Raw genomic sequence first — 25,753 nt, 5'->3', positions numbered from 1 at the left:
TTTCCTGGGGGTTTAAATAAATAGGTTGTACCACGCTATTGGTAACAGTTGATGAACGAGGTTTTGAGAAACCCGGTTCTCTGGAACCCGGAATCCCCTCTCTACAAGCATACCACGTTGTGGTAACATTCCATTAATTAAATGAATCTCACAGAAGTCCTGCCTGCACCTGATTAACGTCGGTGACAAACCTCCCCAAAACCTCACTTTACGACTAGTAGCACGCGTGGGAAGATGTGGCTGCACTCAGGCGCCACAACTGACAAAAAGAGGCTGGAGAGTTGCATGCGTAGCTCTGCACATCCCGCTCCTCCCTGCCGCAAGAACGCCTAGGCTTTTAAGAGCTTACCTCTGTCAGGACATCCTAATTCTAATAAAGCACTTGATACACGTAATTTTTCTCTCCCAAAGACTGCACGTGTCTTTTCATCGAGTAAGAATACTAAAGCTTGAGCTACGAGGTGGAAACAAGCAGATCCCTATTGGTCAAAGCAAACTATATTTACTTAAACCGAGTGACTGCCTCAGCCTGCCGACCTTGCTGAAGTTGAAGTGAATTGCGGGACGACTGGTAAAAATCATGGCTGATACACCTTTAACTTGTAACAGAGAAAGGAAGTCCGGCAAGCTGTTACAACACACAGATGATTCAAAAAGGCAGTGCTATATGCAATGTAACACGCTTGAGAAAAGTCAAAACGTCCCACTGAAAACCACTTTGCCTTCCTCCATATGGACTGAAACAAAGCTGATTCCCTAACTGCACCTTTCTCAATCCATCCCAAGATAGAAACAACCAAAAAAGTGATTTTCAAATTACACAATTTATTTAGTATACAATAGTCATTACGTCTCTTTACAACAACATATTACAAAATACCTATGTTAGATCTCACCGGCAGAACACTGAAACAAGAAATGAAAATATACTTACGGATCTCAAAGGCTTTTCTCCCCTAAAAATACTCTGGCTACTTGAGAACATTTTGTCTCTGTGATCTCAAAAGTCATTCACACCACAACTCCACTGATAATGCGCAGCTTACAAGTCCTTGCAGACAACGGGTGCCGTACACAAGAAGTCACGACGGTGCCATTCCCATTGCTAGTTACTTGTAAGACTTCGGTAAATGCATTGCCACGAGGGTTGTTCCTGGGGGTGGATCCTACTTAATACAATGAAACAGTGATGCCACAGCAACCGCTGGGAAATAAGGTGCATCAGGATGATGTAGTTCGGGAACAGGTGAAGTTATTTTTTAAAAAATTGCACATTTTTAATGCAGTGAGTATCGATCACAGCAAGACACGGGAAGTAGAGAAAATAATTACCAGACAACTAGACCACCACCTCCCTCCTAGAAGTCTCAGGCTCTTACACCCAACCTCTAGGAACAGCAAACGTAGCCCTTTTTACCACCAGTCCCGCAGCCCCACGCCTCAGCCAGCACCGACTGCTCACCGCTGCTCCAGCCTTCCCCAGCGTGCTTTGCTCTGGCGGGCAAGCCTTGAAATCGGGGACAGAGAAGCAGCTGCTCCCTCTCTCCGGGTGCGGTGTTGGTGCGTGTACTGCTTTCCTCTGAGCTGGCAAGTGGTTTTGTTCCTTGGTATTTTCTGTTGTACTATTTTAAGGAGATTGGTCTTCTGAACGCTGACATAGTCACTGAAATACGCCCTTCCCTTCAGTAGCAAGTCTTTCTGATACAGGAACTGTGGGGATTGCTTAAAGCGTGGCAAGCTACCTAGGCTTTAAAGACTGTGAAGTGCAACAGTTTCAAGCAATCTCCAAAATACTTTGTATCTAACACTTCAAATTTCTGGTGTGCTACTTTGGGGGATGTTTGTGTTGTAAGAAGAAACTATGTTCTTGTGGTGGTTCTGGATCACCAGGGCCATTGGTTTTTCTGCTCTCCCAAGACCTACAGTAGCTTGGGGTCTCTTTTGTTTCAAAAAAACCCAAACCCAAAAAATTTGCACTCGGTAGTTTCTACAAAAAGGTTAAATTTCTCCTTGGGCAACATGAGAGACTGTGTTTTTGAAAAAAGTCTATTTAAAAATAACTACTGTTACAGTCAGGTCTTCTCAGTCTCAGCTGTTACCTACAAGTAAACTCTGAAAATGACAGGGTACCACTGGATCTTGGAATCTCTCATTTCAATCGGAGGAAAGTTACTACCGCACCTTTAAAGAAAGATACAACCACTTTTTAAAGTAAGACAATACAGCCTAGCCATACTTTACCTTACGTGTGCTTGTTTTCCATTACTGTAAGGCACTCACTGAGGAATTCACTGACCCATGCTTTCAACAAGAACAGGCATGCATCATTACGGGCCTAATTAAAGTTTTAATACTGATTAAAATGTTTTATTATTGTATTATGTTAAACTGCAGTGGTCTCCAACCTCATTAAGGGCTACAGGCTAGAAATTACTCGGGAGTTTCAGTTGCTCAGTTTAACAACCTAGCTACTGTCAATGTTTGATTTAAATACAGTCTGATTAAAGCACACTTTCCTTCTGTGTTAGCATGAAAGTGCAGAAAGATGTTGAACATTGTTTAATGAGTATTTACTGAATATAAAATTGTTTGAGCATGTGACATCTCCATCTCTTCAGTAATTTACCTTAGTACAACTGAAAAGGGAAAACATTCAAATCATTTGGAATCGGAACACAGCTCAGTTGTTTAAGCTAATCTCATTACACATCTTGATTAAATTAAATGTGGAGTTTGCCAGCAGTAGCACTTTAAGTTTCCCATCAATAGAAATTAATTGCAGTGGTAATTTTTATAACTGAGTTATTTGCACAGGCCACAAACACTCTTATAGGTGTTCAAATGTTAATTCAACATTGGCCCAGAGGCACTTGATTATTACAATTCTATTTTTCATAAGAAACAAATGATCCTAGTGGATGTCTAATTACAGCTGGAGAGTACAGTTAGACTTTCAAACAGACTTAATCTCTAATTTCAATATAAAACCAAAGCAGCACTAAAACACAGCAAAAGTCTTGTGTTATCTACACAGCATTTAGAAAGTCAATACAATTCACAAAGTTCTAGCCGGTAAAAAGACAAAGGGTACAAACAAATCACAAAATTCTCAGGATTGAGGCCTGTCTCCACTTAATCTTCCAAGTCAATTTAAAATAACTAGTCTATTTTTTAGGATAAAGAGCGGGGACACAACGATTTTGTGCTAAAATGCTTTGTGTCTGAAACAATGTAAAGCAAAGCTCTAATACCTGAACATGTTTTAAATACCTAAGTTTCCTGCTGATTTGAGAGATGAATTTTTCTTTTGTAAGGTTGGCAGTGTTCAGTTTTGGTATCCTACTCCTGGAATTCACACAGGGAGCAAAAGGATCCCCTATAGTTCAGAAAGCAAATACAGAAAATAGTGGTGTGAGAATCCAAGCTGAGAAATTTGGGGTTTTGTTTGTTCTGAGCATTTTACAAGGATACAAACATGCAACACGTATCAAGCATGCTCCGACCTTTAGTCTCATTAGAAATACATCACACTCCATCATTAAATGCTTAACGTTATAAAACAGTATGTTTCTGTATCACTAAAAATGCTGGACAATGATTAAAGTGTTACTCTTCAAACTTGTTTGCTGATTCTGCACTCACTGATTCTGCAATCACACTCACAAGCTTGGAAACTCATATCCGCATACATTCCCAAAGAATTCAAAAAAGGAGGCACTGAAAGAGCACAAGGATCTGTCAAAGAGGATCAGATTGTGAGACAAAACCTAATTTTTGTGACTATTTTAAGGATTCACAAAGATAATGCATACTCGGTGTAGGAGTAGCGTGGCCTGCTTTCATTGAATTTCTATCATTTTATAGTAAAAATCCAAACTGCTGAGCAGAACTTCCTAGGCTAGCTATTCTGCAGCGGTCACGCAGGCTCCTCGTTTTGTGTCTTTGAATCAGTTAAAACTGGAAAGCAATTATATCCTAGGTATTCAGAAGGTCAGACTTTATAATCAAAATGGTCCCTGCTAGCATTTATTTATGAATCTATGAAAATTTTGGCAACATCAAGAATGTTATCAAAACTAAACTGTCTAAAAAAGTAAGAATCACAGTAATTAACAAGAAACCATCAATGTAAAATGTCTTACAAATGTAACATGTTTGTAAACTTCTTCTGCATTTTCTAATGTGGGTCCTAGCATTAAAATACTGAACTTGAAGCCATGGTTGGAAACGTTATTTATGCTTAGCAAGTTTGTAAACATGGAATGTTTTGTTTTGAAACACTCTAGTGAAGTGTATGGTATAAGAAGGCAGGTTTTTTTTAATTTCCTCACAGAAGCGAGGATACAACGAAGGTTTCAAATCAGGTTCATTCTCTCCCAAACCATCCATGATCTGCAATGAAATTGAACAGATTCGTGAAATACCTTTAGCCAATTCACAGTTACAGGCAGTAACAAGAAACTAAAAACAACCTCGACAAGACATTCAGAGGGTCAGGCTGGCCAGATTTGTTAACAGTGTCTGTATGAAACAAGCGGGAGGTTAAAACAGTAAGATTTATAGTATCATTGTCTCTATTACGGACAAAGCCGATTTGTCAGAGGTACATATCTGCTCTGGGTTACGCGGTCTGCTGTGGTTCCACGTTAGCCCCAGAAATGCTTGAAAACTCCCCTGACACAATGGAGTAATACAACCGTCCACTGGTCCTGAGGGAACTGAAGCTATGAAGTGATTTACACTCTGAAAGGGAACACTATTTATGTACTGCTAACCTGAAGCTCATCAGGAGGTGATTACTTATTTTGCCCAGCCCGAGTTCCTCCTTTTTTTATTATCAAATACCATTAAAAGCAAGCAGTGTTCAATCTGGCCATTTTGAGAATGTCTAAAGGCTCCGTTAGACTTTACTTCCCACACTCATGATGAAGTGGAAGTAACGCAAGCTACTTCAAATCGTAATTGTATTTCAAAAAGAAGTTAAACAAACTGTATTTTCTTTATAAAGCTTGTATATAATACTTACATGGCCATTAGCTATATCAAGTAAGTCACGTAACCGACAGCCTCTACTATGTCTTCTTTCGTAACAAATGCTGTCTTCTAGGATCACATAGTCTGTGCCAAAGGATCGCAGTATTCCGTAAACATCTTCAGGAGATCTCTTGGCGTAGATCTGATAAATCTATAGAAGAAGAAAACTAAGCTGTAAGACACATTACATTACCGCTATTTCTTTGTTTGCTCTTTTGTGATTCCTTTATCTTGAACCAGAGAAAGAACCGAGATCGATAATCCATGTGATCGATAATCCATGTGATTTGAATTAAATATTTTTTTTAAAAAAAAAAAAGCTTTATTCAGTAGCCACTTAGAGTTTCTATGTTATGGCTACTATGATGCACAACAGTACTGCTGCTGACTACAAAAACACTGGATGGTGCTGCTGTCTGCAGAAAGGCCTTGGTAGATGCCTGTAAAACTTTCAGAAAGTCTAAATTATAGGAAAGGATAGTTTAAAACAATCTCCCCAGCTTTGCGTGGAGTTTCTCAAGGTGGTTTCTATATAAAATGTTATGTGCTAGTCTGGGAACTGAAGGGAGTGTCAGGTAAATCAGGAAATGCTCCACGTGGGTTTAACAGCCCAGCTGGGCAGCAGGATCTATTAATGCCAACAGTACCCAAACCAGTTCACTCAGAACTAGCTCGGGTACCTAGGTACAGTTATTCAGACATACACCAGCTGCCAGAAGTGAGTTAGCAGATGCCCAAAGTACTATGAGTTTCACAGAAGAAGTTAAAGTCTGGAACTGTATCTGAAAATAAGTTAGTTCAATGAGTAAAGCATGTGATGTCATTTGCAATGTGCCATTAGAGATTGCACGTGTTTTCTGGAATGGAGCCACTGATACGGGTAAGAATTAGCTTAAACAATCAGAATACTCTTACCTGTTTTGTTCTCTCTCTCAGATTCTTATCCTCATAATGGGGATGATTAGTTAAGGTCCGTCCAGTGCACAGTTTGACTCCTGCTAATAGCTGCATGCTCCCAGCAAACACTGCTGTGTTTGGAGTGCTTGACCTAAACAAATATTGAAAAGTCTGAGGAAGTCTCCGTAGGGGCATTTTTGCATTGCTTGTTACAGATCAGAAGGAAAAAAAAGACTGAAAAAATATTTTTCTGCCTCTCCTCTATTCAGGGAGCAAACTGTTCAAGCAACTGTGTTTTCTTCAAATATGAAGCGGATAAATCACAATAATACTCTCCAACTGCAAATAAAAAATTTACTATGCACTATGAGGATATTCAGGGAAAACATGACCCTGGAAATTTCAAACTACTTCCATATTTCATGTATTTCTTGGGTTCATATAGCCTCTGAATATTTGTAAATTTCTATATCCTAACTCTTTTAATATTTCAAGAAACTTATTGTGACTTAGATTTGTGTTTGATATATAAGGTATTCTATATAAAATGCATTATTTAATCTGAATGCTAAAACTTCTTGTTACTGTCCTGGCATTCATCATTCACTTGGAATGAAAACTTTGTTATGTGAGACATTAATCCTCCTATTATGACAACTGTGGGAGAGAAATTATGAAAAATGTCACCCCAGTTGGAAAAAGTGTGTGTGGGGGGGAAGATATGCAGAAGATGCCAGATAGAAATGCTGTCAATTATTGGTACTGCGATCTCATCTGAAATCCAAAGCCAATGCCTAGAATTGGTCTCTAAATAACAGACTCGGTGTATCTCAGCATTGTTTAAACACCCATAATGAAAAAATGATTTTTTGCTCACCTTCCCCCCAACAAGTTTACAATCTGAAATATATGTAAAGACACAACAGAAGGGCATAGCAAAAAGATAAAGTAAAAATGCCAGGCAACAGAGACTACTATAATTAGGCTAATTAAAAATGGTCATAGTATGCTTAAGTGTTTTCTAGTGCTTAGTAGGCAGATAACCATGAAAAATTCTATGAAGACTAAAACAACAGAAAGAAGCATACATTAAATCAAGTCAAATGAAATTAGAACGGAATGTGAATAGTTGCCCAACATCCACATACATGCACATATGGCACCTACAGTAGTCAAATAACCGTGACACTTTGGGGTGCACTTTAGGGAGCCTTTTGAAACTGCAGCTATGAATTCAGTCTTCTTTAAGCTCCATGATCGGCTTGAAAATGTTAAGAGAAAAGTATTAAATTTTACTATCGCCTTTCAAGAGATTATGCTTAGCAAATGAATTAATAATTACAAACCTCTCCTAAAAATTCTTGCACTGCTACATTAATCTCATCTAGGAAGGACAGAGATAGTATTTTTAATAGGCCAGTTTAACTTTACTGATAGACTAGGTTTTCAGCAGTTTATAAAACCAGTTTCATTTTGAAGTCTGAAAATATTTAATCTCTTTTAAAAATTTCTTTTTTACTTAAAGTACTCAAAGCCACAAGTGTCATGAAGTAAATGTTTCATTAAAAGAAATGAATTCATCTTAGAATTTAATATTATGCAAATGTAATGGCCCTGACAGGCTGTCAGCTAGGACTCATCCCTGAATCTGCAGGAAAGCACAATTCTTTAGACTAAGCTGAACAGGATGTGGACTAGATTCACGGAGGGACTCAGTAGAGCTTAGACATCTAAATTAAAATGATGATTCGCAAAGCATCTTCAACACGTTTCTGTGTTTATGCCTGGGCTGGGAAACTTCTACTGTGAAAAGTCTGTTTCTGTGTTTGTTCAAGATTAGTTCAAATTTTATAACGCTCTGCAGTACTTATCTCCTGACTTGGCCTTATCAAGGCAATCCTGCACCTCTGATTCCTAAAGAGCCCAATGTAACGCAAACTTGCAGAATCAAACTTTCTTAAAAAAATCCCCACAACAAGTACCAAAGGCAAAACCACAAGGAAACAACAACAACAACAACAAACATTCCCAAGAAACAGCCTGCAGCCTCTTTTCTTACAAAAGAAAGCTAGAGGAAATGGTGTCAGTGCCCTTTTTCCATAACTTACTGGTAAAAATGCTTGTCAAAAATGTAGAAGATGCAGGGTTCAATTCCTCCCCTTTCTAAAAGCATTCACTCTTGCCCAGAAGGGGTGAAATATAGCTGAGTGCATTCTTTATTTATCAGGTATTAAGAGTTTTGCCAGCACTTCCTCCTCCTCCTCCTCCTATACCTTCAAAGCAATCCAGTGACCCTTGCTTGCTTTTCAAAAAACCAGCTTACGTGCCTTAGTCCTGGATGGAGTTCAAAATCAGGTATTCCAGGTGAAGGCAGATGTTTCCCTAAGACTCAGATTTACATGTTTGAAGTCCTAGAAAATTATATACCTTAAGACATATCACTGTCCATATTTTACTGGGTGTCCTGGTTTTGGTAGGGATAGAGTTAATTTCCTTTCTAGTAGCTGGTACAGTGTTTTGGATTTAGGATGAGAACAAAGTTGATAACGCACCGATGTTTTAGTTGTTGCTAGGTAATGCTTACACTAGTCAAGGACTTTTCAGCTTCCCATGCTCTACCGACTGAGAAGGCTGGAGGTGCACAAGGAGCTGGGAGGGGGCACAGCCAAACTGGCCAAAGGGACATTCCATACCATGTGCCGTCATGCTCAGTACATAAACTGGGGAAAGCTGGCTGGGGGGGCCGCTGCTCGGGGACTGGCTGGGCATCGGTTGGCGGGTGGTGAGCAACTGCATTGTACATCACTTGCTTTGTGTATTATTATTATTATCATATTCTTTCAATTATTAAACTGTTTTTTATCTCAACCCACGAGTTTTTTCTCACTTGTGCTCTTCCAATTCTCTCCCCCATCCCACCGGGTGGGGGGGAGTGAGCGAGCAGCTGCGTGGTGCTTAGTTGCCGACTGAGATTAAACCACGACACTGGGGCCAGCTCAGATGGTTCCCAGACCAACATGAGCTACGACCAGAGCTACTGGAGGCTCTCTTTTCCCATGCTTTACTGGCAATGCCGAGAACACAAACCCGGCAATGGATTTCATTGCTATGGACAGACACTTGGAAGCTGGGAGGTGATGCTGAGCTTCAGGCATTGTCTGCCCTCCTTAACTACATCTTAAAGAACTTCAGCTGGTGGCTGTTACTAAGCGTTTATCTTCTGAAACAGCCACTAGAGGGAGACATGGCAATTAACTAATATTTTTCAGGTACAGGAAGATTTCTGCATTTCATGCAAGTGTCTTTCTCTAATACTCCTACCTGAGTTAGACACTAACTGCTGTGGTCTGTATCCAGGGCAGCTAATGTGCTTCAAACCACTGAATGACACTTCTCTATTACAGAAAAACGAAGCAATTTTTACAAATGTCTGAACAAATTATGTATAAAATGAAAGGATAATTTGTTTTTATAGCTTTCTGCCAAGCTCCATACCACACCGCCCAACCTGCAAACAATTTATTCTGTACGAAATGTCACTAAATAATGACAAGGACTTACAGGTCAAACTGATTTACATTATATAATTTAAATGTCATTCCAAGCAGACCTGATGGCATTTTGAACAAATAATCTCATTTATTTTTGAAGCTCTAAGCTTTCAACAAGTTAATTACAGTTGAACTAATGGGTAAACTAAGCACTATAATATATCGTATGAAGCTTTTCTTTACCTACACTTAAGAATTTAGAGAATTATGTAAACACTAAAGAACAACTCATTAAAAATAAAAGGGTTTTACAGGAACTACAGGTCTATGCCTAACTTGCACAGACTCTAAAAGTGATAGTAATTCTTTCTCTTATTAAGCTGCTAAAGAATTATTGTGAGTTGGTTTTAAGGAAGCCCTACAGAAATGGCCAATGTTGCAATTACATGTTATATCATTAGAAAGAAAATTGCTATTTCTATTAGAAGTCCTCCAGAGTTGAACTCTGTAGTTGGCTTTCAAAGCCATAAAATCTGACAAATCTCAGATGATTCCTTTACTAGCACCTGGGTGCAATATGAATCTACAAAGCAAAGGGGTTTGAGAAAAGGAGATTCTGAAAAGGGGTTCTCAAATATGCCACGTTAGATTTTTTTTTTCCTTTAAAAGAAAGTCTTTTTATTTGCAGAATGCTGTATTAAAACATTGCAGGTTTAGCTGCAAATGATAGGCAGTAAAGCATATTCAGTCAGACTGTTATGGTTCTTTTTTTTCCCTCTGGTTTGGAAAGACTGGAAATTGCAAAAATGGAAAAAGACAGCCACAAAGAAAGAGCAACAAATACATTTTTGTTAGTCCCAGCCTCAGTTTTATGCATGCATATTTTGTTCACATAAAGGAGCGCACCTACACAGTTGGTATAAACCTAGTTCTCAGGCACTATCAAGTTCATGCCTGAATTTTACTGACAAATCAGTCAATGACAAAGGATAAGCCCAAGAATTTAAGAACAATAATTTAAAAAATAAAAGTGTAACATTGCCTTTAAAGTCTGGAATATGTGTTGATTTCAGTGTGATTACCCTTGAAAATCAGGCACGTAAGTAAGAGCGAAGAGTTAAAATTTATAGCTGGCTTGAAATTAAAATATAGCCATTAATATAAATTACTGAATGAAAGAACCAGCACTGAAACATAGGTATTGCATTTTTGTAACCTTAGGAGCTTTTTGGAAATTTGTGGGGTTTCCACTAATATAAAAATTTGCCTGCCTGTCCCCCACACCTGATTCAAATACAGTTGACATACAACTATGCTCTGCCAAATCTCAGTCTCAGTTAACTTTTCCACTGTTTTGCCTGTTGTCTGAGATTTCTAAGAAGCTTTTCTACGATTTTTGGTAACTGCTTATGAAATATTCCACAATTCTAGACAGGTTTCCCCTTTAAAGGCAGAAGACATTGCTTCTTAAACACTTACCAGAAGTAAACAGAGTAGGGAAGTTCACGCTATTGATTTGCTCATTCTACTGATATTCTTCCCCATCTCACAAATGAGCATGTTGTTCCTGTTGTCTTAGGGAGAAAGACCAAAACTAAGAATTTTAATATACCTCCCATCTGGGAACACAGCTGTGAACTATCCCTGGGTCATTGGCAGGACCTTCTTAACTTTTTTTTTTTTAGAAAAAGCTAAGAAAATGAGGTGGTGGGTAGGAAAAAGCAAGAGACTGGGATATGCAAGATCATTATGTAAAAAATTGCACTCTGCGATAGACGCAGTCCAATACTATGCAGTAACTTTATAGTAAAGATATAAACCAGTATATCTTCCTGAAAATGCTATGGTAAATTTAGTAAGGGGAAGAGTAAAAAATACATCTGCAGACACTTCACAGTGGACAGACTAATAGTTGGCTATTATTCAGATTGTATATTTGGACAAGTTAATATGCATTTAGATCTAAGCAGATAGAAGGGTTTTCTTGTTGTGGAGGGATTGCAAGACAGATGAGTTATTCCTAATTCACTGCTAAACATGACAAATTAAAGCTTCTCATACTGAGTTTTAATAATGAATGATTAGTTCCTGACACCAACCTTGACAGACCATTAACTACAGCAGAAGTATCAAGTGTTAGTATAGTAAAATATTTTTCTTACACATCAAAACTTAAGAAAATCTGTCCCACTTCGAGAAACTTACCATAAATTTTGTTGACTTTATTTAAAGCATAGATAATTAACTCTTCTTTACATGAATAATATTCCTAAACACAATAAATTCTAAGTAGAAAATTTCCCTCTGTAATTGTCTGTCATGACTTAAAATTAACAGAGGACAAGCATCAGTTTAGCATTCTCAGCACTAAGAACGTATGAAAAATTATTCTCATCAGATCCAGTCAAATCCAGTTCATGGCTGGGAATAACTCCACATGCATATTTTATGTATAAATCTATATATAACTCCATATATTGTACACAGGAGACCTGAACTATCAGACATTTACCATCTTTTAATAAAACAGTAGTGCTAAATGGAACTGGCTGGTAAACATTAGTCACAAAAACGTGTCAATATGGCTGCAAAGATTCTAAATGATGGAAAAAGACATGGCCTGCTTTCAAAATAAGTCAGTGAAGGCTTGTAATATATTTTACTTCTAAATTACTCCTTCTAGTTTATGGATTAGAGAAATACAACATTATGGAGTGTAAATATGTTGCTATGGGTAGAATAGGCTGGGTGACTGGTTTCACTGAAGTTCACTGCATGTGAAAGCACAATACAGGGCTCCAAGGAAATACTTCAAATAGTTCAATGCTAAATGTAGTAAATTCAGGTTTACTTTCAGAATGTTTTCCTCCAGAACACGAAACTGATTTTTTTGTTTTAAAATCTTTGTCAGAGTTCCAAGTAAACACAAATCCCAGGAATATCTCTGTTCAGAACTTAACCTGAAAGTATTTAGTGGTTACCGTATCTTAACAGAGAACATATCCCTTAAATTCACAGTCCTCCAGAGAACATCCTACCTGGCCCCTTTCTCAGATCTTCTACATGCAGTATTCCAAACTGCTTCCACCTAAAAAATACCTTCCTATGCTCTGTGAGAAAGCAGAAGTGATGAGGTGAGGTTGAAATGATTAACTCATACTCCTGAAAGAGACTTTGCACCTATGCTTAGCCGTGGCAAGTTCAATTACAAATACTTTGTTTATAGTTTAGAACACATACTGGGATTAATTCTAGTAAGTATGAACAATTTAGATTATTTTTAAGTTCAAGAAACACTGTAGAGTACAGATTTTCCAGCCCTACAACTGTGTAATTTTAAAAAGCTTGGATGTAAAATTGAAAAGAGAAGGACACCAGGTTGGGGGGAAAAAATAAAATAAAATTATTTCACTGCAAAGATTATTAATGTAAAGAGGTAGCTATAATACGATGGAAGAAGCTTGACACCTCCAAACTGACCTCTTTTGGCTAGGAAAACCATGTGTGCTTATGGGAGCAAAGGGACTCAGCTGGTTCCCTGATGCACACACAATACAGCAGCATGATACTGAACCAGAGCAGAGCAGTGTGGGGGACTTCACATATAGCTGCTCTCCACAGCCATTAATATGCTAACCTCTTGATAGCCCATTCATCCTTAACTATCTCCATGGGTCACCAGAGTTCACTGATGAGCTGTGACAAATAAGGAGAACACTATAACTAAGAACATTAGATCTACATAAATAGCATTTAACTTAAATAGAGAAAAAATCCTCTTACTTAATCCAGTTCATCAGCTCCACAGTGTCTGGGTCATAGAATTCTCTCAGCTCTGACAGTTCATCCATTATTCCTGGCCAGAACTATAATGAAAATGAAATAAAACAAACTGAAGACAGAATGAACAAAACAAGTTCTGCATGTTGAAACATATTATTTCCACTTAGCTGGTAACTGATCTTGTCCAGCTCATGGATAAGTTGCAAGACATAAGCGTATCTACCATTCTTATGAAGGATAGGTGGCTGTCATTGCAGTATAAATGTACACTTTCAGAGTTTGAGATCTGTAGCTCCTGCCAGATGACCAGAAGGAACAGAATTACCCATTGTGGTGAGCCTGAGAAGAACAGCTCTTCTCAGATGCACATCTCACTGGAGGTTTCCAGAACTCTATTAGTTAAGATCAGTTTGTATCTTAAAATCAATGGGAAACTAAAAGTTGCCACCAACTGTGACTGTTGTGCATTGTATCTACTTTACAAGCGAATAATTTCAGTTCCCTGGACTATAGGATGAGTGTTAATGTTTTAAGTTATTTCTTGACAGACCAAGCTTTAAGAAAAGGAACAAAATGAAGAGGCATCATGTAACAGTTCAGTACCTAACAGCCAAGCTATTAAATAATGCTTATGATTACAGGAGAAGGAAAGGCCCTGGGAATTAACATTAAGTTTGGAAAGGCAACTTACAACTAAATAAAAATAAGGTAGGAAATCTGTATCAGAAGTTAATACCATTAGATGTGCTGTGGATGCCATTAATAGCATTTCAGAAGTTTGAATTAAAAGAGAACCACTGAAGGAAAAAAATGAAAGTGTGACTGAACGGCAACATCCAATAAACTATCGGGGGGAAAACATTTCAAAATTTACTGAAGACAAAGAATACATAAATCAAATTTGGAGGAGAGAAATAAGGATTGAAATTGATTCTGAAAAGCTTAACCGTCCCTCAAAAAAAGCTAACAGAACAAAGATTTATTTAAGGGTTTCTTGTTGTTTAAGCTAGTGAATATTCAAAGGCAAAAGGGAGCAATTAAGAAAGATAATGACAATGCTAATGACTAACTGATTGCTTTGCATCATTCTTTACTACAGAGGGTGTTGTGGTGATACCTATTCCAAACCTGCTTTCTTTAGATAATAAGGATTGCTGGCTTGCAAAGTGAAATGTCACAGGAAAAAGTGCAAGAAAACCCGCCTGATAATCTAAAAAGCCATAAATCATCCAATTTAGATAATACTCATCCAAGAGTTCAGAAGGAATTTGAATGGGATGCTGCTGAGCTAGTTAGCAAAAACATGCATTCTTTCACTAAACTGTCATTATGTAGGAGGACTGGGGAGCAGGAGATATAATTGGGCCAATTAAGATACTTATTAGTTTAACTGCTTACTTGATACATTTGTTAAAGTAATACTGACTGGTAGATTGAGAAACATCTAAAAGATAGTTATGGCAGTATCACACAACCTTAGAGTTTTAGGAAGTACAGTAGTATTATAATAGCCATATTTCTGCTCTTCAGAAGATCTCTCGAGAGATTAGTAAATAAATTAAGCAGTTGTGAAATGAGACTGTAGAGTCTCATAATGAATCAAAATTGCCTCTCTTCATTGCTGAACTACCCTGGATAGCTAAACATTTTGAGAGCTTGGAGTCCTTCAGGCTGGAGGCAGAAGGAAATGAGCTCTGCTTTGCTTCTAGATCACGCTGCAAACCTGCCCTGCAATCTACCTAGAATCTAATGACGCTGTGCTATCTACTGAATGCTGGGACTATTATATGGCATTAACTAATCTATATAGGTTTTAATCTATATAGGTTTTTCAAGGAACAATGTGATACTACTGCAACTTTTGAGTGAGTACAAGCAGTTTTCACTGGAGGAAAATTTTGGTAGTGGGGCTTGCTATTACTGAATTTAAAAAGAGAATTCTGAGGTAGCAAAATTTTCAGGTAACACTACATTTAATTAGTCAAGCCAAGAGAAAACTGAGGAACTTCAGGAGTTCCAAATACAATAGGATAACAATGACAAAGTAAGTAAAAAGTAAAGCATATGAAAATATGGACCACTAACACTGATATAACAACTTTGTCTTGTAAATCAAGTATAGGTCAGATTAAGAAAAAGTGTACCGTGACACAAGGAATGGATAAAAAGAAGAGATGGAATATATCAGATTCTTTAGATAAGTAAAAGGGGATGTAACAAACTGTTCAGAATAATGAGTGGTATGTAAACGAGGTTTCCAGCTTGTAACATTCTGGTCTCTGGGGTCAAAGTCTTCAGGAAAAGAAGCCTGTTGTCAAGTGGCTTAAATTAGCAACACAGGGATTTCGTTCTGGACTGGAAAAATCTTAAGGACTTGTAATTTCCAAAAGGCTTAAAAACCACTTGCATAGGAAAAGGTAGTATGACATGTTATTGCTGACTCGCACCAAAACCAAAAAGAAAGCCAAGAAAATAGAAAGGTGGCATACTCTAAACTGATAATGAGGAATATTTTTCCTAAGGTATGTAATTACTCATTTAAAAATATCACTAAGACCTAGAATCTACACAAATAAATGAAATAATAAACTCTGAACTTGATGACATGACTATAGAAAGAACTTGAATTATTAGGAGATTTAGATACTAAAGTTGTTACTTGTTCCCCCACTCTAGCTCCTTGGTGGAAGTAAGACAATTTTTAACTTTCAGGAATAAAATTAAATCTTTTGTGAGTGAAAACATTATCCTAACTCTCTATATTGCAGAAAGATTTCAGCTTTCTCTTTCACATTTGTTATCCCTCTGGCTCATGATCATGGATTTCATCCAGTATAACAATGCTTAAGTTTCTTATTGAATGTCTGGTGTGCTTTGGGTTTTCGGTGTACTTTGATTTATTACTAGATACAATCCCCAAATATATACATTGAGGATATACACGTGACAATTTTTAACTCAATGGCTGTGATAAGACCCCAGAGATTTTTGAAAGCCTGCAGCTTTTCCCCACAAACAACCTACCTTTTTCATTCTAGCTAGAAAGTCCCGAGTTAAGACAATTGCGCTAGCCACAAACTTGGAGGTGCTGAACAGTCCACTGATGATTACGGGAGTTCAGTACTTCTCAAATACAAGGACACTTATTTTGAATGCAAAAAGTATAAGCACTAATTCTTTGGCCTCTGAATGTAAGTGAGAAGCAAGTACTACTACATAATTTATAGTTATTTTTGGCCTAAGAATGAAAATTAAGAATCTCCTTAGAGAAACAGGATTAGATACTACGAAAAGAAATAAACATGACATTTTCTTTTGTCATTTCTTCTACAGACTGTCAAGCTTACAAACTTTAGGTTTAAAGGACAAATACATACAGTACATACAGGGCACTCTTCAGTATAGCCGAAGACTGCTCAGATCATTGGTATACGTTGCGCTATGTGCTGCAATAAATGTATATGTTTGAAGCAAAAGGACTTGGCCATGATGAAGATAAAAATGCAGTTTGAGAAATTATATGAAGGGATAGTTTACTAGCAAAGAAAAATCAAGATTATTGGGCAAAACCAGGAACTAGAGACTTGCTGAAGCTCAGGAACTAATTTTAAGTACCAACAGTTTATTTAGGAATGACTGACATACAAACACAAATTGATGGGTATTATTCTGTTAAGAAGTTAAATGCAATGGACACAGATACAGCTGAAATCTACCTATAAAGAGTATGAAGTGAAACATAAATAATATTTAGTACTGCATTATATACGTGTTGCGTTATCTGCAGCACAGCTAAAGCATGCATGGAAATACTTAAGCACTTTCACTTTATCACAAAGATGTTTGCGCTATACTAATGAAAACTTATGTAAATAGAAATATAGATGTCTTATAGGTCTCAAAACATACTGTACCTGAAATCTGAAAGATAGCTAGCATTGTAGCTGCATCTGTATCTCAATAAATTACTGTTCAAGTGATGTGTTTGGGACGGTAGTAACCACATGCCTCAAAAGAGGCTTTCATTAGCTTATTCAGGATTAGGTTAATAATCCCATAAAACTCCTATTTTGAGGAATGGCACTAAAGAATAGTTCTTCTGACAAACATAACCATAACAGGTAATGAAATACAAAATTGCCCTACTACTAGTTCAAGAAAACAAGTCATGATGACCAGTTAACTTTGTGGTGAATATGCAAGCTGCTCATGCAATCTGAGCAGTCACAGTGCATGAACAGATAAATTCTTATCTGGAAAGGAGAAAGATAAGTAAATCTGTTATCAAAATCTACTTGCATCGTTCGTTTTTTCAAAAGGTTTTAGAGAGAGAATATATAAACACATTCCCACAGAAGCAATGGATACTTTCTAGATCTCTAGCTGGAAGAATTTTTATTCTGACCATTGCCAGGGAATCTGGTGACAAGTTTTATCTTTCTGTCGGGTAGGCTTCTTTCCTGAAGGCTCTTACAGCTTTGCAGAAAAGACACACACACAAAGATATCCACTCCTCTGGCAGCTGAACTGCAAGAACTGACTTAAGACAAAAAAATACTGAGAGATGATGTATTTCTTTATTCCCACTGAGCACTTTGAAAAATGGTATTTTTAATGTCAATAAAAATTATTTCCTATATTTAGAAGAAACACAAAAATGATGCTTTTCAGGCAGACTGAGCACAACTAATGACTGATCTAAAGCCTATGAAAATCAGTGGCTTCTGTTGACTTCAGAATTGAATCTGACAGGATTTAGGAACTTCACATCTGCTCAGGAAGAGTGGGAGGAAAATTATTCCTAGTTGATCTGTCACATTAGACTATCTATTAGAATGTCACGCTTTTGGCATCACCGACGTCAAAAGAAATGGCATTACTTCTATCATTTTCAGAGACGATGAAAATGGTAAATGACTTCCCTAACCAGCATACCAATGGAAAAAAAAATCCTAAAAAGTCCTCTAGCAGAATAATAAGAAAATGTAAGTGGAATACATCAGTGTAACTTTACTAAACAAACTGTTACAGTCTTTTTTTTGACTTTTCGTTTCACTGTTTTAAAGGGGGGAACAGACTTCCAGAGTGAACTCTATTAGCAGCTTTCTTAACTGTTATGCTTTACTACTACCTTTTTAACTTTAATAATGAAATTCACCTTGAGTTTCTCTGAAGGTAATTATTTAACAGAAATAGTCTCATCTCATACTAGGTATTGCAGAAATCAAAGCAGCATGCATTTTTTGTCTTTATAAATACAGATTAAAAGAATGGTATGCCCATTAAATTAATGTTCTAAATCTCACTGCTATGACAGGCTGACAGACTAATGATCTTGTACATTTTATTATTTTAAATATGTTTTATATATTTACATTTAAATGTTTGACAATAATAATTTGTTTCTGGGACAGACTGAAGATAACGTAAGTACTTGACTAGTTTAACAATTGTGTACTTTAAAACATATGAGATGAGGCACAGCAGTATAGAACATTATGATTATTTCTGCTCCTACAATGAATCATTACACAATTTAACATTCTGCATCTTACCTGCGACGTAGTTAAAACCAAAATAGACAACTTACATTTCCATAAAATTATGCATTTAAATAACACCTGGTAACTTACACATACAATCAGACAAACATTTCTATCTATGAACAACTACTTTGGATCTAATGAGCCCAACTGATCCTTTACATACAATTTCATATGCATAAAGGTACTTGCACTTCAGGCAGTCTATCCCAATTTTTAAAACTCAGCTATGAATCTTGTATGTAATTATTTATAAAACAACATCCCTTTATGAGAAAAGGAAAATTCCATGCAACTAAAAAATGCCAAAACATTAAGAAAAAAAAATTCTTACCTTATATGAAATGTATAGTAATGTAATTATCGGTATAGAATACTTAATCACATGGGTCTAAGAGAAATAGCAAAAAAAATATTGGTTATTCTGATGATACATTTATTTGGATAGACTTAACTTTTAATGTATTGATATCTGACATATTTATCATGTGGTGGAATTTACAGAGTTTGAATTTTAAGACCATATTCTGATTTTGTTTTCAAGTAAAACCTTTATTTACAGACCCATCACAAATGATGTATTTATATCGACATACTTAAATCTATCTTCTACAAAGTGGAAAACACTGTTTCATTCAGTATAATAGACTGTAAAGGTCTTCTCAGACCGCTGATGATTTCTTAATATGGTGACTAAGACTTTTTTAGTAAAATCGTGGTTATTTTTCATAGCCACATCTATATTGCCATCTAGTGTATTCAAATGGAATTTTTTAATATATAAACCATTAGAAAATACATTTTACTTACTAAATTTATACAAATGTACTTCAGAGATATCCAGTTTAAGAGGACTACAAACAATATTCATTTCAGATGTCTTATAATTCCAAGTCTTGATTTGGTTTAGATACAGAGCAAAAACAAATTTCATGAAATACTGTAAGTATAGTGCTAACCCTCTGTGATGTGTAGAGATGAATGCACTTCAGGATAAGTTTCCATACTTCCGTACTGCACAGGCCAAAAGATGCAAATACACACATGTGGGATGTCCAGAGGTACTTCATTCTGGAAGAATACAGACAAGTTTTTGCTGATCATCTGGAGCTTTGCTAAGCCGTGTTGATGAAAGCAGTTATGTTAGAGAAATTCTGAACACTGTTTTCTTGGACTCTCAGGACTCTGAAATAACTGAGTAAAACACTGACTTTGCACTTTGCTATGTACTCTTGAGAACATCTCTGCTCCCAAACATTCTTTTTGGCAGAATTTTGGGAAATGCCTCAGTCTACATGCAGAAACACACCAGGGAAAGAAGGTTCATGATCCCATCAGTTTGTGGTCAGCACATTTTACACTTCTATAAAAACATACTCAATCCTCTAAAAAAGCCTTTAGTAGAATTAAAAAAAATATACCTCATTGTGCTTAATGCCAGACATCCAAAAAGAACCGTGTGAATTAAGTTGTAAGCAGCATCAGGCTTCAGTGTTATTGTGCATTCTTCCATTTTTTCCATGAACTGGACTTGATTTGAACCACTAATTAAACAGAAGAAATAAAAAGAGTTATATTAAGTTCTGTAACATATTTCATATAGTTGTCTGTATTTTAAAAAGCATTTAATCCTTCTGATGCTAAAGAGCAATACTACTATCAGTCCACAATCTTCTATTGTATCTATAATATAATTAAGCCTGATAGCACCAACTTGATGCAGCATCAGGTAGTTATTTTCACGTCTAGTTTTCTGGAAATGCAATGGGTTTAAACGAGCTGGTTTAGAATGAGATAAAATTGTTTACAGAAAGGCATGCTTGGTTTATTGCTTGAAGCAGCTACTCCCACAGGGTTCACAGGGCTTTTGATGAGAGTGAAGAACTTAACTGTGTTTTGTGGGGTTGTGCTGGTATATCTGGATGCTACTAAAGCCATAGATTGGAAGGAAATTTACAGAAAAGAAGTGCTGAAAGGACTGGTTATTGCTTCATGTGGCTAGTCTTGTGAATGTATGTGGAAGGCTGATCAAACAAAAGAATGCTTAAATGTCTGGGGTTTTCCCGTTTTTTTGGGTGGGGGATAACTGACATAACTGGGCAGTGTTAAAAATTAGGGTAATGTTTGGGATTACATTTAGGATTACAAAAAATAAGAGCTGCAGAGTCTTTTGTTTGTTTTTAAAATTGATGGACGCAGTAAGTTTTTTAAGAGGCTGGTTGAATAGTACTAAAATGCCTTACAGATGACTATGACTTCATAATTATCATAACACGGTTTCAGAATGTCTTAGATCCTCTCCCTCTCCTTCCCCCTCTCTTTCTCCCCCTTTTATCCTGTTTTCCATAAAATCTATGATGAGTGGCATTAGTTATATGATACTCCTTGAATTTTTGCTTAATCAAGTTTTATATCATCCCTTCTAACTTTTGCCCAGGTTGTAAATGTAAAACTGAGGTCTATAATGAACCATTTACTTTTTTTAAAAATAGCAGTTCAGTACTAATTTTCTTCTAGTATTCTGTAAATACCTCCAAATCCTACAGACTAGCTACAGGAACTGGCAGCAGTGATGCACAGTTGCAGTCCACCATGCCTGCTTCTTCACACAGATCACAGGAAGTTCAGCACAGTCTATCCTTGCTCATTTCTGGGCAGTTTGAGGATACCACCGGGGAAATCTTTGATTGGGAGTGCTTTGCACAGGGAAAATGGGATGAACTAAAGAAACTAACATTGTTTTCTATAAAGACGCTCTTCCCCTGCTTCCCCTCCCCCCCAAAAAATCCAACCAACCCTATGCATATTGCAAAATTTTAACAGCAAACAAAAGAGCTTGAAGGAACCTAGGGAAGAATGTTTCTTTGTTTAGTCTCGTTACATCCTTTGCATTTTTAGCTTTAATAGGAAGTTACTTATTTTGCCTGATCTCTCTATTATATGTCCTACTGTCTCCTTAGTACCTGTGGAAAGTAATACTGTACGCTGCTGTATTCAACTGTCAGTTCTTTAGCCTGTTGAAGAGAAAATTGATAAAAATGTGAATTATTTTAAAAACACATTTTACCTGAGGTTCTGAAAGGCAACGATTACAGCTGCTACTGTCATAAGGAAGAGAACAAATACGTAGATGTAAAAAAGTAATGTATCCGAGAGTCTTGAAAAAGTATTTAATGGTAGTAAACCAAAAGCTTCTTCACAAAGATACAGGTTAGCATCAAAATCTCTAAAGAAAAAAGAATAATCCTTGTCATCATGTATTTCATAATGTGATGTCAAAAAGGACCAAAGTTTCCTTTTTTCCAAGAAATTATAAAGCCACAGTTGTACAGATTATTATGAAGGAAAATATATGACATAAACATGAGGTAAAAATCCAAGATTTATCATCAAGATTTTAAATGAGAACAACCTTGTGGCTTGACTTAATGAAGTCATACTAAAAAGCAAAATTGCAGCTAAATCATACCTTGTTGCCCCAAATCCAAATTTTGCTTTCAGGAATTTGAATATATGTTCATCTGACTCAAGATTAAGGCTTTTCTACAAAGGGGGGAAAAAGAAAGGAAATTATATTTTAAGTATCAAAAAATTAAGCTTCACACAGTGAACAGTTTTTTCATCATTTAAACGAAACTGTGAAGCAACACAGGCTTACTGAGACAGGGTGCTTTGCAATCAAATAAACATTCAGTTTGTAATTATGGTCCTGTGGTCCAAAGGGCAAGTTACTTACTTTTTAGAGTATCTATTAGGGCTAGTTTCTTATTTACAGATAAAGATTATCCAGAACAAGTTGGTTTTAGCTGTATTTTTTATTTCAATGACTTATCATATCTTAATGTGATACTTTTAATTTCCACGTGTACTAAATTCTAATCTGTTGATATGGATCTCTTGAAAAGACTAAAACTCAAAAGCAGAAAAAGTGTTACTGTCACTAATGTCTGCAGACATCTCTGTGCACAAGAAGCAACTAAAAGTATGGTATGGTCTACAGCATTTTTGTAACAAGTATCCATTTTTAACTGCATTGCAAATGCTCAGCAGTATCAAATGCAGTATAAATCTACACTTGTTATAAAATTACAGGTGAGGTTAAAGTTACAAATATGTATTCAATTATTTGGTGTTAATTTATGAAGCTTTAAGAATGTGTTTTAAAATCTATATATCAAAGATTAGCAAAACGATCTTTCATTTCTAAAATGCAGTCTCTGAAATGAGTGGAAATCTCATTGCAATTTTTATTTAATGATATTACTGTAGATGGTTAACAAATAGCTTTTAACGTAATACGTTTTGCAAGTTGCTGTATTAAAAATTATTTGCTTACCTTGATGAATTTATTTATAAGGAGAGTCAAGCACAAGACTAATAGTACATGGAGGATAAGTTTCCCAAGCCTATTAAGCAAGCCACCCTTTTTTAGGTTTTTCTAGAAAGAAGGTAATATTAGTATTTCAGTACATTTGTATGTATTTGGAACAAAAGCAACACAGACTATTTGAAATAGCATATCTGCTAGGCTTGATCAGGATCAAATTTGTATTAGGTTCATGTAAGCAAAAATGTATACATAACCAAGTATCCAGAATAAAGATATATTTCTTCCACAAAACTGAAGGGACAATATCATAAAAACTCCCCAGTGTATTGATCTGGCAGAGTTTTGTAACTAGCCAAACAGCCTTCCTTCAGAGGTGGCCCCATTATATTTATGCAACTGCTGGCACCCAGAGCAACTGTGGTTGTGTTCCAAGATTCCCCTAATTTCAACACTATTGTGTGCCTTTTGAAATATCTATTCATTAGACCTCCCACCTAAATATGGCAAAGGTGGCTTCTGGCTCTAACTGTCAGTTGATAGGATTTTGAACAACTTTCCAGTTCAAAGCTCCAGACCTGAGAATGGTTCTTTGACTGCTCACAGGCAACTCGGAATAGGTGCAGATATTGTCTAACTATAACACACAGTCCCCTGATTTTAAAAGGTCACGAATGAGAGACAGCAGGAACGGCCCTGTAAGTTCATATATTCTGGTTAGACACTGTTGTCAATGCCAGTATCAGAAAAAAGAGAACTGTAAATACGGGAAAAAAATCCTAATCTTTGAAAGAAACAATAGATTTCAGTAAGCTGAATTTGACATGTGCCTAGTTCTCACAGAATATTTTGTTGGAGGCAGATCCATAGGTGCAGATATTGTCTAACTATAAAGAACACAGTCCTGATTTTAAAAGGTCACGAATGAGAGACAGCAGGAACGGCCCTGTAAGTTCATATATTCTGGTTAGACACTGTTGTCAATGCCAGTATCAGAAAAAAGAGAACTGTAAATACGGGAAAAAAATCCTAATCTTTGAAAGAAACAATAGATTTCAGTAAGCTGAATTTGACATGTGCCTAGTTCTCACAGAATATTTTGTTGGAGGCAGATCCATAAATCCAAGACAAGTCCTGCTGAAACAGGTGTAAAGTCCGTTTATGCAATTTTTTTGCAGGATCCAAACTGCAGCTTGCACAATCATAAATGTTAATAGCAATCACAGAATTATGGTGTCTGATGTGCTTGGTTATGCTGTAGTTAGTGTAATTGAATTCATTATTTGATCATGCAATGTTTTTGTTGCTTTACGCTATAGTAATTCTTCTAATTAGTATTAGTAATTTAAGATTATAATGCATATAAATTACTCATTTACCTATATATATCACACTGTTTATTCAGTACTACAAAAATATTTCGGTACCTACCTGGATTGTTCTTGCTATCAAGACAGAAGCATTAAAACTTATAAGTAATGATCCAAGAATCATAGAATTAAAGAACTGTAGGACACAGACTAGCAGTAATGCAGAAATCTGAATGATATAGAGCCACGTAACCTGTAACAATAATGAGATTTTTACGCCTACAAAACTTTAGTCATAGCTGCTTTGCTTTGAATATGTTTTCTAAGTTATTTCAACATCAATTATTTTTACAAAAAAATGTATCATCTTGCACTAAATCATTACACCAAAAGCCATTACTATATCCTTTCTATATTTATGTCCTGAACTAGTTCGGTTAATATTTTATACCTATCTTATACCTAGGGAAGCCTCATGCTGTAATAAAGCAGATAAGTTAATTGCAGAGTGAGGAAAATATTAATTACTTAATATTTGGAGATGTTTTGTATTTTCTTTAGTCAAAGAAGTGTTTCTGTAGCCTCTCTAATGTCTTTATGACTAAAGAGTTATGGCTCAGTGCAGTTCAGCAATCAGACATCAGCTGATTTCTCTAACTTTTTTATAATAGTTTAGTATAGTCCTTTTTGAGCTATGCTAAACTATTACGAATGTTCAGCTGAATGCAAACACTAAAAACCAGCTGATTTTCTGACACTGTGGTACCAAAACATAAATTTTACCTGACACAAAGATCCTGAGTTCAGTCTTGTGTTACAGCAGCGGTGTAAGTCAGTATCAAATGGCCCAACAAACCCCAACAGTTTTAAGTAGCACTTTTTGGAAAATTAAGATAGAGTAAGAGTGACGCAGCAAGTCCATTTTAGTATAATTCAGGATGAAGCTGGTAATTTGCCAACTTTTAAGGTAGCTAATTAGTCACATTAACTGCTAACTTCAGCTTACATTTGCAGATATAATGAAGAGCTTAGAAACTGTTAAATAAACCACATTTTGATATGCAGCCACCATAGTAATTTTCAGTTGTGCTGGTTTTGGCTGGGATAGAGTTAATTTTCTTCATAGTAGCTAGTATGGGGCTGTGTTTTGGATTTGGTGGAAACAGCGCGTTGATAATACAGGGATGTTTCAGTTACTGCTGAGCAGGGCTTACACAGAGTCGAGGCCTTTTCTGCCTCTCACCCCACCCCACCACCGAGCAGGCTGGGGGTGCACAAGATGCTGGGAGGGGACACAGCCGGGACAGCTGACCCCAACTGAACCAAGGGATATCCCACACCATATGGCGTCATGCTCAGCATATAAAG

At 36.5% G+C, this 25,753-nt stretch overlaps 1 protein-coding gene across 1 annotated transcript in view; it reads right to left on the bottom strand.

The window, feature by feature from the left end:
• Nucleotides 1–818: 818 nt before the first annotated feature.
• Nucleotides 819–25,753, bottom strand: part of DPY19L3 (dpy-19 like 3 (C. elegans)) — a 38,368-nt gene continuing 13,433 nt past the window's right edge. The window contains exons 8-18 of the mRNA XM_009281056.2: nt 24,507–24,638; nt 23,085–23,186; nt 22,218–22,291; nt 21,816–21,974; nt 20,170–20,292; nt 19,708–19,819; nt 19,083–19,139; nt 13,206–13,288; nt 5,950–6,082; nt 5,027–5,185; nt 819–4,392 (exon numbers count right to left, since the gene is read on the bottom strand). Of these exons, the coding sequence (XP_009279331.1) occupies nt 4,231–4,392; nt 5,027–5,185; nt 5,950–6,082; nt 13,206–13,288; nt 19,083–19,139; nt 19,708–19,819; nt 20,170–20,292; nt 21,816–21,974; nt 22,218–22,291; nt 23,085–23,186; nt 24,507–24,638 (1,296 nt within the window). The 3' untranslated portion in view covers nt 819–4,230. The remainder of the gene's footprint in view (nt 4,393–5,026; nt 5,186–5,949; nt 6,083–13,205; nt 13,289–19,082; nt 19,140–19,707; nt 19,820–20,169; nt 20,293–21,815; nt 21,975–22,217; nt 22,292–23,084; nt 23,187–24,506; nt 24,639–25,753) is intronic.

The sequence above is a fragment of the Aptenodytes forsteri genome, unplaced genomic scaffold, assembly GCF_000699145.1.
Source record: "Aptenodytes forsteri isolate BGI_AS27 unplaced genomic scaffold, ASM69914v1 Scaffold356, whole genome shotgun sequence".
In the NCBI taxonomy this organism is placed as follows: Eukaryota; Metazoa; Chordata; class Aves; order Sphenisciformes; family Spheniscidae; genus Aptenodytes; species Aptenodytes forsteri.
The sequence above is the reverse complement of the archived record's forward strand: the minus strand, read 5'-3'. Positions and strand labels throughout refer to the sequence as shown.